At 52.6% G+C, this 14,113-nt stretch overlaps 1 protein-coding gene across 1 annotated transcript in view; it reads right to left on the minus strand.

Annotated features, from left to right (window-relative positions):
* The window catches only part of SHANK3 (SH3 and multiple ankyrin repeat domains 3), a gene marked incomplete at its 5' end in the record, with an annotated part of 48,235 nt that extends 34,291 nt beyond the window's left edge, over window positions 1-13,944 (minus strand). The window contains 9 exon segments of the mRNA XM_029953899.1: window positions 2,609-2,882; window positions 8,344-8,410; window positions 9,370-9,447; window positions 9,830-9,946; window positions 10,127-10,294; window positions 10,390-10,541; window positions 10,617-10,725; window positions 12,759-12,830; window positions 13,672-13,944. Of these exon segments, the coding sequence (XP_029809759.1) occupies window positions 2,609-2,882; window positions 8,344-8,410; window positions 9,370-9,447; window positions 9,830-9,946; window positions 10,127-10,294; window positions 10,390-10,541; window positions 10,617-10,725; window positions 12,759-12,830; window positions 13,672-13,944 (1,310 nt within the window).
* Between the last annotated feature and the right edge of the window lie 169 nt (window positions 13,945-14,113).

Here is a 14,113-nt window from a genome sequence, read left to right on the forward strand (position 1 = left end):
GGCGGCGGCGGCCGGCCCTCCTCCCTCCCCTCCAGCGGCCGCCTCGCCACCGCGGCCCCGCGGCGGGAGAGGCCACGGGGCGAGGGGCACTGCGGTACCCAGAGGGCGGAGGAGGGGTCGGGCTGAGGAAGGCGGGGAACGCGGTGGGCAGAGCCAGGTGGGAGCAGGGGAGGGTTTGGGGGCGGCTCCGCGGCCGGGAGGGGCTCCCCCAGCGGCCCGCCCCCAGCTCCCCAGCTCAGGCCTTGGCCTTCTCCTCCTGGCTACTGCCCGATGCTGGGCACCCAAATCCTCCTCCAGACCTGTGTCCTTTCCTCCGCGACACCTGCCCCTGATACCCACGCCCACTCTGTGCTGACCACCTTCCCCAGACAGCTCCCCCGACCTGGGCACGGGGCCTGAGGCCTCGGCCTTCCACCTTCCCGCTGCTAAAAAGACTACACTAGCTCCCCAGTAGCTAGGCAGCCCAGGTCCACATTCTCAGGCAATAGGCAGTCTCTCTGGGATGGTGAGGGTTAGCTACACTCCAGTCACATGGTTGGGTACCTTTGCTTCCTCTGGGCTACTCATGATGCTGTTCCCGCCGCTTCAACTATTCTAATCCTACTCATCCATCCAGTTATTAAGTTACTGTCACTCAGCTACAACTCCGGGCTCCAGGTTTCTCTGCCCTGCTCTGGGATGCTGGGGGGGGGGGGGGGGACACACATATTGCAGGGGGCTAAGGGCTCCTTGCCAGGCTCTACCAATAGGGGGTGCTGGGAGTGGGGAGATGCCAGACCAGGCCTCCCTCTACAATATCACCTCCCAGCCAGCAGCTCAAATGCCACCCTCTCTCCTTTAACCAAAGGCCATCCCCCACCCCAGTCTTCTCCCTCCCATGGTGCACCAAACTTCCTCAGCCCCCTCCTGGCCACTCACCAGGAGGCCTCCTTACCCGAATCACTGCCCTCCTAACTGCTTCTTAGTCCTGGGCCCCGCTGTCGGTGTCCTTCTGACACCTTTAGAACTCCCTGCTATTTGTTCCTATCACATCTGGCACTCCAGATACCTCCTAAATGTTTGTAGAAAAATAATAATGATCCTGCCATCCCCACAGAACAGTGAGCTGGAGCTCCACAAAGAGCCGGTCTCAGTTCTATACTGGCTAAAAAGGTAAATGAATATACAAAAAATAAATGGAAAGCAAGGCATCTATAGGTTTTTGTTTTTGCAAAACCGAAACATCCCAAAGTTTGTTCTTTTAGCCACTGGGCCATCCTACCCTTAAGAAATCCATGGGACATGCAAAAGCTTCAGGGGAGAATTAAGGTGATTTGGAGTAGGACAGACAGCCTTGGAGTCTGGGCAGAGACACGGAAAGAGAAGAGACATCACAGGTCACAGCTGCATGAGCAGGGACAAAGGCAGAGGAAGAAGTGGCTTTAATAAGCTCGTGCTGCACCCCAAGCCCTGTGCTGAACACTCAGGCTTAGAAACTTTGGGAACCAGGTCTACCTGGGTCCCAGTTATGCCACTTCCTAGTTCTGTGACTTAAGACTAGTCACTTACCCCATCTGAGCATCAGGACCCTCATCTGTAAAGTAGTAATAGAGCACAGCCTCATGTATGGCCAAGGTGAAGTGAAATGATACACATATGCTGCTCAGCCCAGCTGTCATCTTGGAAACAAAGTGCTGCTCATGTAACCCATTGAACAACGTCTCCTGAGCACCTTCTATGTAACTGGCTCTGGGGAAGCTATAAGAGGACGGCTCCTGCCCTCAAAGCGCCAGGAAGAGAGGCGCCTGAAACCAGCAGTGGCTGGACTGTGCTGTGGGCCAGAGGATCCCAGTAGGGACCCATCAGCTTCCCAGGTTCCAGAAGGCTTCCTGAAGGAAACCACCATGTGGATTTAGTTCTACCTTACCAATGAGAAACCTAAGCATGGAGTGATTAGCTGTCACCCAGTCAACAGATGCCAGGTCTGCACTGGCCCCAACCATCTGTCTGAAGAGCCAGCGCCCACTGAGGCCGGTAGGGCTTCAGCCCAGACTTCTTCCTCTAAGTGCCAGAGATGCCAAATCCCTCCCATATCCCTGCTTCTCAGGGTCCCAGCACTAATGGTAAGGGGCAAAGAGTAGAACCAGAGAGTCCTGTGGTTATACAGGGCTGGATAGGTAGGGGAAAGACAAAGACTCCCCCCGGGAGACAGGGAGAGGGGTCCCTCATAAGCTTCAAGCCCTGATGGAGATAAAATTCCATTCCCAACCCCTTACCACACACCACCCAGCCCGACCTCATCTCTCAGCCTTTGTCCTAGCACTGCAGGAAACTTTGTAAAGCACAGAGCTGGCCAAACCCTCTCCTTCCAACATGCTCCCTGAGCTCTGTTCAGGGCAAGTCCAGCTCCAACCAGATCAGCGTGGACAGGGCCTCACCTTCTTCCACTTCCCATCCAGGAAGGCCCATCTGGGGGCCTGCAAGTCCCCCACCCCAAGCCTCAGCCCATCACTGTAGAGGTGCCAGGCACCACTAGGCCTCTCCTTGCCTCTCCATGCTGGTTCCTCCTGCTTGGGTCCCAGCACCCCACCCACCCAGACCCTGCCAGGGCCTCCCAGACCCCTCCTACCTGATCTTGCTCTGGCTGCCCCTGCCTGCTGTGGGGCCACCGATGTCATTCTCTTGGTCACCATCCCGATCCCGGTCTTTCTCCTCCTGCAGCCGCTGGAGCAGCAGCTGATGGGGGAGGCTTCGCAGAGAGGGTCCAGGAGAAGCTGCCGGCTGCACCTCACCCTTCAGGTTGATGTCACTGGCTGAGCGCTGCAGGGGCCGAGGGGAGGCCAGGCCACTGGGGCCAGCCAACCGCCGCCGCTTTGCATAACTGGGGGTTTCCCTGAATGGTACTGGGGTGGGGGTGGGGGGCACAGATGAGACTCTGGACAACCAGATAGGGTGACCAACTTACCCTGGTTTGCTTTCCAGATTTTAAAACTAAAATCCTATGTCCCAGGAACTGCCTCAGTCCTGGGCAACCAGGACAGTTCGCCAGCCTATGACTGAAGCTACCATTAAGGGTCACATCCCAAACTGCTTCTAACTCTAGCTTTGGGGGTAGAAGCCTGCTCCTCCTGCCAGCCAAATGAGGTCTTGGGTGTGCTCAGATCTGTTCTTGGAACTGCCCATTTCACAGGCTTCAGCAGAGACAGAACAGACCACATATGATAAATCTCACCAGGTTATGCTATACTAGACCATCTTTGTTGACTATAACAAGGGAAACCATAAAAGATGTTCTAGACAAGGGGTTGGCAAACTTCTGTAAAGAATCAGACAGTAGCTATTTCAGATTTTGCAAGCCCTATAGTCACTCTCCCAAGGACTCAACATTGCCACTCTAGCACAAAAACAGCCACAAACAATATATAAGCAAATGGGTGTGGCTGAGTTCCAATAAAACTTTATTTAAAAAGCAGATGGTGATTTTAAAAAACATGATCCAACTGTATGCTATTTACAAAAGAATCACTTTGGATCCAAAGACACAAGTAGGTTTAAAATAAAAGAATAAAGGAAGATATTTCATGTAAATAGTAACTAAGAAAGCTAAGTTGTTATATTTATATCAGACAAAACAGACTTAAAGATAAAAACTGTTACAAGAGACAGAGGACATTGTATACTGACAAAAGTGTCAATTCACCAAAAAGATTAACAATTATTAACATATATGTGCCAAACAACAGAGCATCAAAACATGAAATAAACATTAATACATTTGGAGAAATAGACAGTTCTCTAATAATATTTAAGACTTCAACACCCCACTTTCAATAATGGATAGAACATCGAAAGGGACAATCAATAGGACACAGAAGACTTGAACCAATCAGACCTAACAGATATGTGTTTAGAACACTACAGAAAACAAGAGCAGAATATACATTATTCTCAAGTGCACATGCAACATTCTCCAGCATAGACTATGTGTTGGGCCACAAAACAAGTCTATAAATTTTAAACAACTTAATTCACACAAGTATCTTATTCAATCACAATAGGATGAAACTAGAATTGAATAACAACAATAACAACAACAAACTCAAAAACTCAAAAATATGTAACAATTAACACACTCTTAAACAACCAGTGTATCAAAACAAAACACAAGAAGTTAGAAAACAATCTGAGAAAATGGAAACAAAAACACAACACATCAAAACTTATGGGATGCAGCAGAAGTCATGCCAACAAGGAAATTCATAGCTGTAGACATCTATATCAAAAAAGGATAAAAGTCTCAAATCAATAACCTAAATGCACATCTTAAGGAACTAGAAAAAGAGAAGCAAACCAAACCCAAATCTAGCAGGAGGATGGAAATATAAAGATAGACAAAGATAAATGAAAAATAGAATATAGAGAAAATCAATGAAAACAAAAGTTGTTTCTTTGAAAATATCAACAAAACTGATAAACCTATAGCTAGACTTTTTTAGAGAAAAAAGAGAAGAAGGACATAAACAACTAAAATCAGAAGTGAAATTGTGGCACTGCTACCAATCTTACAGAATTAAAAAGGATTAAAAAAGAATACTATGAACAACTGTATACCAACAAATTCAATAACTTAGATGAGAGGAACAAATTTCTAGAAAAAACAGAGATTACCAAAACTGACTCAAGAAGAAGTAGATGATCTGAACAGATCTATAACAAGCAAAGAGATGGGTCAGTAATCACAAATCTCCCAACAAAGAAAAGTCCAGCACCAAACAGCTTCACTGGTGAATTCCATCAAACACTGAAAGAAGAATAAACATCCATCCTTCTCAAACTCTTCCTAAAACTAGAAGAGGAAGAATACTTCCTAACTCGTTTCAGTGAGCAATTAAAAAATAAGCAAACAAGTTGACATTTCTCCAAAGAAAATATACAAGTGGCTAATAAATACATGAAAAGATGTTCAATGTGATTAGCATTAGGGAAAAGCAAATAAAAACAACAGTGAGATACTACTTCACACCAACTAGAATGGCCATAATTTAAAAAAAAAAAAAAAGCTGACTACAAGTGTTAGCAAAGATTTGAAGACTTTGGGATTCTCATACGTTGCTAATGAGAATGCAAAATGATGAAAAACAATTTGTCAGTTTCTCAAAAATATAGAATTATCATATGGCCCAGCAATTCCCCTCCTAAGTTTATACCCCAAATAATTGAAAACAGGTATTCAAACAAATACATTTCACACATTTTCACAGCAGCAATATTCATAATAAGTGAAAGGTACAAACAACCCAAGTGTCCTGTTGGAGGGTGTGTGGATAAACAACATTTTATACATATAAATGATGGAATATTATTCAGCCATAAAAAAGAATGAAGAAGTGATACATACTACAACATGGATGAAGCTTGAAAATAAGCAAAGTGAAAGAAGCTAAACAACAAGAGTCACATATTGTATGATTCTATTTATATGAAATATCTAGACTAGGTCAATCTGTAAAGACAGAGTGTGTTAAGGGTTGACAGAGACTAAAACAGAGGAGAATGTGGAATAATTAATGTATACACGGTTCCCTTTTCAGGGTGATGAAAATGTTTTGAAACTCAATAGATTTGGTTGTATAACACTGTGAATATATTAAATACCACCGAATGATTCCACTTAAAATACTAGTTTTGTGTGAATTTAACCTTAAATAAAATATAAATCCTCAATTTTAAAGCCTCAACTTAAAAACAAAACAAAACAAACAAACAAAAAAGCAGACTGTGGGCTAAATTTAGCCTGTAAGGCCTCATCGACCTCACTGACCGAGCCCTATTCTAGACTCCTATTAGCAAAGTGTGGGCAACAGACCCTCAGCCTCACCTCAGAGCTGAAACCCATTGGAAATGCAGACCCTGAGGCTCCGCCCAGATCCACTGAGTCAGAATGTACATTAACAAGATCCCTGGCCTGGGTGGCTCAGTCGGTTGAGGGTCCCACTTCGGTTCAGGTTATGATCTCAGTTCGTGAGGTTGGGCTCCATGCTGACAGCTCCGAGCTCAGAGCCTGCTTAGGATTCTGTGTCGCCCTCTCTCTGCCCCTGTTCCATTCACACTCTGTCTCTCTCTCAAAAATAAACATTAAAAAATTCTAACAAGATCCCTGGCTATAGCATGAGAAGCACTTCCCTCAAGCACTATAGGACAGCAAGTCAGTGAGAACCTGCCCTGGAAAGCATGTACGGGAGAGACGGAGGGGAGAATGTGGACCCTAAGTTGGTCCGAGCTGAGGGAAGTGGGGAAGCAGAGAGAAGTGCTCCAAGGCCTATCAGTCTTAAGGACTAGAGAGCTGTCTACATGCTTCAGTGTGTCGCTTCCCTTGAAGGATAACAGGACCCAGCTGACCAGACCCTCCACTAGGGCTCCTTTCCTGAGGAAGAAAGAGGAGGATGGACAGGCAGAGCCTCCCTCCGGCTCTTCACGTACAGGCCCATGCAGGCTCCGCAAGCTGGGGTGAGACATGGCCACCTGTGAGTGTCACTAAGGGAGCACTCTTGGACTGAAGGTGTGCCGATGGAGTAGGGGTGACAAGGACAAACCCCTGAAAGACAGGCTCTGCCCCTCACCAATCCCTGAGAGGCTGCTGAGTGACCTAAGATAACAAAGCTTATAGTAAACGCTAATGAACATATTACCTATAGCTCGGGGACACCAGCCGTGTCATTTGAGTCTATGTGTGATGCCTGAGCAGGCTGGGCTACACGGCCAGCGAAGCCAGCCCCCACACAGGGACTAACTGGTACGGACGCCTGCCCTGTACGTCAGCTCAGCAACAGCGTGCCTAACTCCAACCAGGTGGTCACACTCCAGGTCAGGCAGACGGTAAATCGTAATAATGGTGACCCTAGGAGCCCTAGCATCTCTGTCCACATCAGGAAAATGAGCCTTCCTCTCTCTTGGTCAGGACCAGACATCCCCTCCCTTCAGTCAGCTGGACCAAGGCCACTGCCAGAGTCCAGACACATAGAATCAAATCCCACAGGAGGTCAGAGACGGGAAGGGTATGCAAATAACCACATTTTACTTAAGAAAAACTGAGGCACAGAAGTCCTAAGTAGCTCCCCCATGGCCAAGCTATCACGAGAACATGAAAAGATCCCACATGTCCACAAACCAGAGTTCTTGCCGGCTAACAACTGCCTCCAAAACACTCACCAGCCCCAACCAGACTCTAACTGAGCCCTCACTCTGTCCCTTGTCCCTAACGCACACCGCAAACCTCCTCAGGGTCCTCTCCTGTCCTCTCCCAGCCAGAACCTGGACCCAAACTCTCCACCATGTCATTAGCCCAGTACCTACTGATACTCGCTGCACTGGAGCAACTACAGCAGAAGAGTCTGCCCCTCCCCTCTTAGAGACTTGGTCCAAGATCATGGTCCGCTGGCCTGCCTGGGACATGAGAGGCTCATAATCAAGCCTCATTTGAGGTCTGTTCAGGGAAGACTCTACAGAGGAAAAGTTCTTAAACATGAATTTGCTGGGGAGTCTGTGCTCCACAGAGAACCATGGGGAGAAAAATCTGGTCCACCCAGGACAGAGGGATCTGAAAAGGGCACCCCTCTCTGGCCAGCTAGCTGGAGGGGTGGCCTTTCCAGAAGGGGAGGCCTACCCTCTCCCATAGCCCCACCTACTTTGCACAGGACAGAGATGGCAGGATTCTAAGGACAGGTCCCAGAAAGACACCACACCCATCGCTGACATGGGAGTGGGTGGGGACCTCCCTGCAGCTCCAGTGTGATGGCTCTGCCCACACTTCTGCCTGACCGGCGGCATCTCCTGGTTTTCCTTCCAGGGCCATGAGTCAGGCATATACTGGGCTCCCCTTGGCTTACTGGTTCAGAGCCCAGTGCATCCCCACCACTGTTTTGTTTTCTTTACATAATCTTGTCATACTGAAGCACACTTTGGGTCACTTAAACTGGCTCTTACTCCAGGCAGGAATGACACAGTGAGGATCAATGACTGAGATCCACGGCCCCACGGCCCCTGCTGGCCCTTCATATGACTTAACAGGAGATTAACCTTGACCCTAACTTCAACACCACTCTCAGCCTAAATTGATCCCTAAACCCAGCAATGTCCCTAACCCACAGTCCTAACCTCACCGTACTCTCGACCTTTGGTCCACCCTACACAGACCCTTCGGCACATTCCCCACACCTCAGGACCACTGACAAAGTATAGCCGGAGGAAGAGGTTCAGGTTAGGAAGGGCTCCCTTGTACCATCCCCACTGCCCCCTGTCCTGTTAGGGCCCCGACAACCCCCACAAACCCACATCCAGCAGGGACCTGGGTTGAGCAGAACTCACCAACATCCGAGTCTTTGTGGGTCTTGATGACCTCTGCGAGCTCAAAGTTCCCTGCGATGATGGCCACCTGAGGGGGGAGGGCAAGATGGGGCTCAGGGGTGACAAACCTGCCCCTCCGGCCCCTGTGCGTCCTCCCTGGGCTACGGTGTGGGGTGTTCCTTGGTTGGGGTCCCCAGGCTCAGACCCAGGCCTCTGTCTAACCCACCACCCTAACGTGCCTAGGACTGAGAGGCTTCCTGGGAATGTAATACTTTCAGAAGCTAAAACTAGGACAGGACAGGCCTACGGGTCACCCCACTGATCCTTGTCACAGTCCCTCACACACCAGCACTGAGACAGTGTCAGCCATAGCCTCAAACCTGCTGTCCTCTTGCTTCCCTTCCCTCACCCCTGCATCTAGTCATCCAACAGGCCCTTCCAGACTCATTCAAACCTACCACTCTTCCACTGCTGCGTCTGCCCCGAAGGGACAACCACACAGGGCCTCCCTGCTCTCCTCACATCTCTGACGAGACCTCTGAAGGCCCTCGCATTCACTGAGAAGAGAATCCCAGCTCCCTCCATGGTCCAAAAGTTTCCCCCACCCACAAACTCCAGGCTATGCAGAGACCCATCCATGTGGTCATCCCAGTGCCAAGAACTAAACCCAGCTGGAGAAGGGGCTCAGACATCACCTGAATTAAGGCAGGGACTGGAACCAATACTCTTACCCATAGTTTGGCCTCTGTGCCCACCTGTTCCTGGCAGGTCAAGGCCACGATGGTTCTCCCCTGACCCCAGAGCCCTATGACCCTCCTCTCTCCCTGGAAAGAAGACAGGAAACCAACTGCAGTGAACTCCCCCTACCCCACCATCAACTGGGCACTGTACTGGCCCATCCTCTTCGTCTGCCTCACCCTGGGCCAATCCTGGAGTGAGAGCTCCATTATTGCCTTACAGGGGAAGAATCAAGGTCCAGAGAGATCAAGTCACACAGAGACAGACACCCAGCGGTCAGCCTCATGTTCTTGTAAATCACTTTTGTACCTGGAAGGCTGTCTGGCTATTGTAATTGCGGACATCCTTATTAGCTCCACGGAAAAGCAGGACTCGAGCACAGCTTTCCTGTTGGGAGGGTTGGAGTGGGGGGTCACAACTGGGTGGCTGGAGAGGTGGGGTGAGGATGCAACAGCATGCACACACACAGGGGCACAGACAGGGGTGCAGGGCACACACACCCACACCTCTATGTCCAGTGCACATATGCATAGCATAAGCATCAGCACGTCAGGTGCACACACAGGTCAACTTGACCCAGAAATTCCAGATGTGCACAGTTCACACATGGGATATGTGTTCTCAGGGAACAGATGTGCACGCATGGGCCTACAAGGCCACAGCTCACGACAGGACACAGAGCACACACAGGACTGGACATGCGTACATACACAAGCCCTATACAGGGGCACGTGCGCACACACACGCACGCATGCGCATGCAGTCACACCTGGTTATAGAGGGCACAGATGTGCAGGGCTGTGTTTCCTGAGGCGTTCTGAGCCCCCATGTCAGCTCCATAGAACAGGAGGTGTTCCAGGTGCTGCACGTGCCCAAAGCGGCAGGCCTGGGGAAGAAGGGAAGTGCTGTTGGATTCCCGGACAGAGAGACAGAGCAGACCCTCAATCCTACAGAAAGGGCCGGGAAACCCCCCGCTCCATGACCAAGCCAAGATCCTCACCCTTACCCCCAGGCAGAGGCAGACCAGACAGAGGCAGACCTCCCCACCCTCACACTCCCTGCCTACCTGATGGATCTCCTGCCAGCCATTCTCATCAGTGGTCCCCAGCTGGGCGTGGTCATGAAGGAGCAACTCGCAGCAGAGGGCATCCCCACCCCCCAGGGCGCTGTGGTACAAGGGCGTCAGGCCTCGGCTGTCCTTGTAGTCAGGTGAAGCGCCCAGGTCCAGCAGGGTCTGAGGGCAAGGAGCCTCAGCATTCATGCGGGGCCCAGCTTCCTCTCCCTGCTGGGCCATGTGCCCCTCCAGGCCAGGGCCCCTCCCACACTGACCGTTAGAGCCGCTGCATTCCGCTGGCGCGTGGCACAGTGCACAGCAGTGAGCCCGTCTCGGGTGCGGAAATCCAAGTGAGCACCGCCATTCCTCAACACCTTCAGCATGTCCGTGGCATTATCCAGCTGGGCCGCAAGGCTCAGAGGACACTCTGGGTTCAAGGGACAGATGAAGGTTAAGGTCCCAGCCATTCCAAGGCCATGCCCCTTCCTGCTCTGCTTCTTACCTCCTGAGTCAGGATCGTGGAAATTGGGGTCCAGCCCCTTGTCCAGTAAGCGGGCTACCTTGTCCGTGCTGTGCAGCTGGACGTAGTCCATGAACTTCTTCAGGTTTGCCTGGAACATGCAGCCATCCTGGTCAGCCCAGCACCACAGCTACTATCATCTGGCTGTCGCCCACCTTCCACCAGGAAGCCTCAGGCCACCTGTGGAGCATCTACTGTCCCATACCCCCAGGATCACCTGTCACCCTACATCACGACCTTGTCACCCCCCCTCATATCACCTTAAGCACTACACTCCCACTGTGGCCCATCCCAGCTCAGTTGGGCTCACTTGAAGTCCTTCCCTGCATCCCAAGCCCACTGCAACGATTAGTCTCAGCCCAGCCAGCCCCTCATCAAGGCCACGTTGCCCTGGCCATGCCCCCCCTGCGAGTTCCCTACCCCAACCTCCCCGCTGGCTCCTCCTCCCAGCTCTGGTACCCCAACCTGCCCAGCCTGGAACAGCCCAAGGCATCCAGGCAGGAGCTATCCTCACCGCAGCCCACGGTGACCCATCACTCCCAATGTGGCCTGCTCCTTCTTCCTCATAAGATCATGGCAAGGCAGACCCCCACCCCAGACGCCCTTCCCCACATATGAGTGGCCCCTCCAGTGACATGACTTGACTGCCTTTCATTCATTCACCGAGTCACGCATCAATTCACTCATCAAAGCCTCACTGAGGCTGCTGCTACAGAAGCTACATACACAAGGCAAGGAGCCCTGGCTGGAGGCCCCAGGTCTTCTAAAAATAATCCGAGTACATCAGAAATAGGAGAGAACGCCATGGGAACCAAGGTGGGTCTGGACAATGAAAGAGGAGGAAGCGTGCTCCTGACAGAGGAGAGATCTCGACCAGACCCAGGGTGGACGGTGTGATGGGGTGGAGGGTGGTCAGAGTCCAGGCAGGTAGAAACACAGGCCTGGGGGAAGGAGTTGGATCCCACTCTGAAAACCAGTGGGACTCACTGGAGGTCAATAGTCACCAATGTCCTAGGAATTGCTCGGGACAGTTTTAGAGAAGAGGTAACCACTTTGGGAGGAACCCAGAGTGACAGGGTCACACACTGGGGTGAGTGGACAGAGAAGGCAGAGACCTTTCCACCAAAGGCTCTGCCCAGCCGGAGCCATGGCCCCTGACCCCTATGTGTCCCAAGGGCAGCAGAGAGGCCTGGCATGGAGGCCCCAGGGCCACAGAGGGGTCCCTGGGACCCAGGGGTGATAGTGCTCAGACCCTTCTCCTAGAAGGAGACAGCCTCCAGAGATTGTCAACAAAGTGTTCAGCAAGCAAATGTCCGCTGGTCACTGGAGCCGGAGGTCGAAGCTGAGGGAGTCGGCCTGTGGGTAGGGGCTAAGGCACCCACACTGCCTCTCCTACATTCAGAGAAGGCAGTGAGGTGCCCCCCAGAGAATATTTAGGGTCAGGCCCACCTAGCAATGTGCTCAGCACATATGCCTAAGCACAGGGACCCAGAGTCAGACAGATTCGGGTTCAGCCACAGCTTCACTGGCTGCACACCTGTGAATAAGTCACTTCACTTCTCTGGGACGCAGTATCTTCCTCTGGGAAATGGGATAATAATAATCCCTCCCAGGAGAAAATTAACGAGATGCCCGAATATGAGTGCCCAGCACTGGGCAACCACTAAGTGCTAGGCTCCCTATTCTCCCCACCCCCTCCCAGCTCCCCTAAATGAGAACATCAGGTGCTTGTTCCTCTCCATCCCACTCAGGTCCCCACCAGACACCATGCCCGTCATATCCCACCACCACATCCAGCCCAGGGCCCACCAGAGGGGTCAGCCAGAGTCTGATCTGACTAGAACTCATGACCAGACCACTCACACAACAGCCGCACCCAGCCCTCCAGCTGCCCCAGCACAGGCTGTGGACCCCCTGACACAGGAGAAAACAGGCTGCGCCAAGCTGGAGAGACTGTGCTCAGCCCCCAGCCAGGGTGGGGTGGAGCAGAAGGAGGGCTCTCGAACATTTTTAAAGGACATTTTTGATATCACAAAATCCAGGCAAGGATGAGGTGAAGAGAACACTGCTCCTGGGGGTCAGGAAGTCACCTCTGGAATCCCTTCTCTGTGGCTGCCTCCTTACCTTTGTGTGAAGCTTTGCAAACTGCTTATCATCGATGAGGTTCTGGGCATAAACTCGCCTCTTGTATCGAAACTGGTCAGGTAAAGAAAAGGCAGAGAAAAGGCACTCACCTGGGCTGAGTGAGCAAATGCACGGACAAAACCAAGCCCTGCTTACTCACCCTGCCAGCCACCCAAAGCTCCCGCTGCCGCTGACACCGAGCCAACACCAAGTTCAGACGGGATGAGCGCCTGCTGACCTGCACCACCCTTTCTCTCTCGTTCCCATCCCCAAGATCCCTGGAAAATCACTCCTCTTCCAAGACCTCATTCCAGGCTTACCTTCCTAGATATGCTCTCTGAGAACTAACCCTGTTTCCCTGTGCCACCAAAAGGTCAAACCAATTTCATGCTCAGCCACCAGAATGCATATTTTAATGCTCAAGGCACTTGCCGCCGCCACCCCAAACTATAAGTGTGTCCCCACGTGTAATGGTGCATTCAATATCCCTTCTATTATGAACGGGGGAGCAAATGAGAAAACTTAGGTCTGCCCTCAGAGACCCCTGGAAGGGGAGGGGACACACATGCGTACAGGAAACGCGCCGGCCACTCTACACACCGCTCTGCAGAACCGCGGCGTGTCCCCACCGCACCAGACACTGATGGCACACGGCACACGAGGCTCGCCGCCCGTGCCGCACGCTGCTCGCACCGCACACGCTACACACACCACGCACTGCGCACCGCACACGCTCAGTGCGCCGGCCACACACAGCCCCCCCCCCGCCCCGCACACGCACACGCTCCTCACTAACTCTGCCAGCCCGCGTCCGTCGCCGCCGTGCCCTTCACTACTCTTGCCACGGAACGATGTGGTCGCGCCCTGCGCGCTCGCCGTCCGCCTGGGGCCGCTCACCCCGCCCGCCACTCACCTCCAGGTAGGGCAGGGGCGTGTCCAGGTTGGGCGGGTATTCCTGCAGGAGCCGCTCCTCGTCCAGGAACTTGCCGGCGCGGCCCCGGGAGGGCGGCTGGAAGAGCCCGTAGTTGAGCGCGTCCTGGAGGCTGTGGTTGAGGGCGCAGAGCACGCGCTGCTTGGCGGCCCACACGGGGGCGGCCGGGTCCAGGCGCAGGCACTTCTGCAGCGGAGAGAGCTTGTGAGCGCCGCCCGGCCCGACCCGGCCCCGTGCAGGGCACCGGGTCCCGGGAGCCCCCCACCCGACCCCACCCCGCCCCACCCGACTCCAACCCCCGCCCCCCGCTGGAGTCCCGGGCTCTCCAGCCCTAGCCCCGGACCCCGCGCCACCGCGTCCGGCGGGCGAGGACCCGCCCCGAGGGCGGTGCTTCTCCAGGCCCCGCCCCCGCCGGGCCGGTGGG

The sequence above is a fragment of the Suricata suricatta genome, chromosome 10 (assembly GCF_006229205.1).
Source record: "Suricata suricatta isolate VVHF042 chromosome 10, meerkat_22Aug2017_6uvM2_HiC, whole genome shotgun sequence".
Taxonomy (NCBI): Eukaryota; Metazoa; Chordata; class Mammalia; order Carnivora; family Herpestidae; genus Suricata; species Suricata suricatta.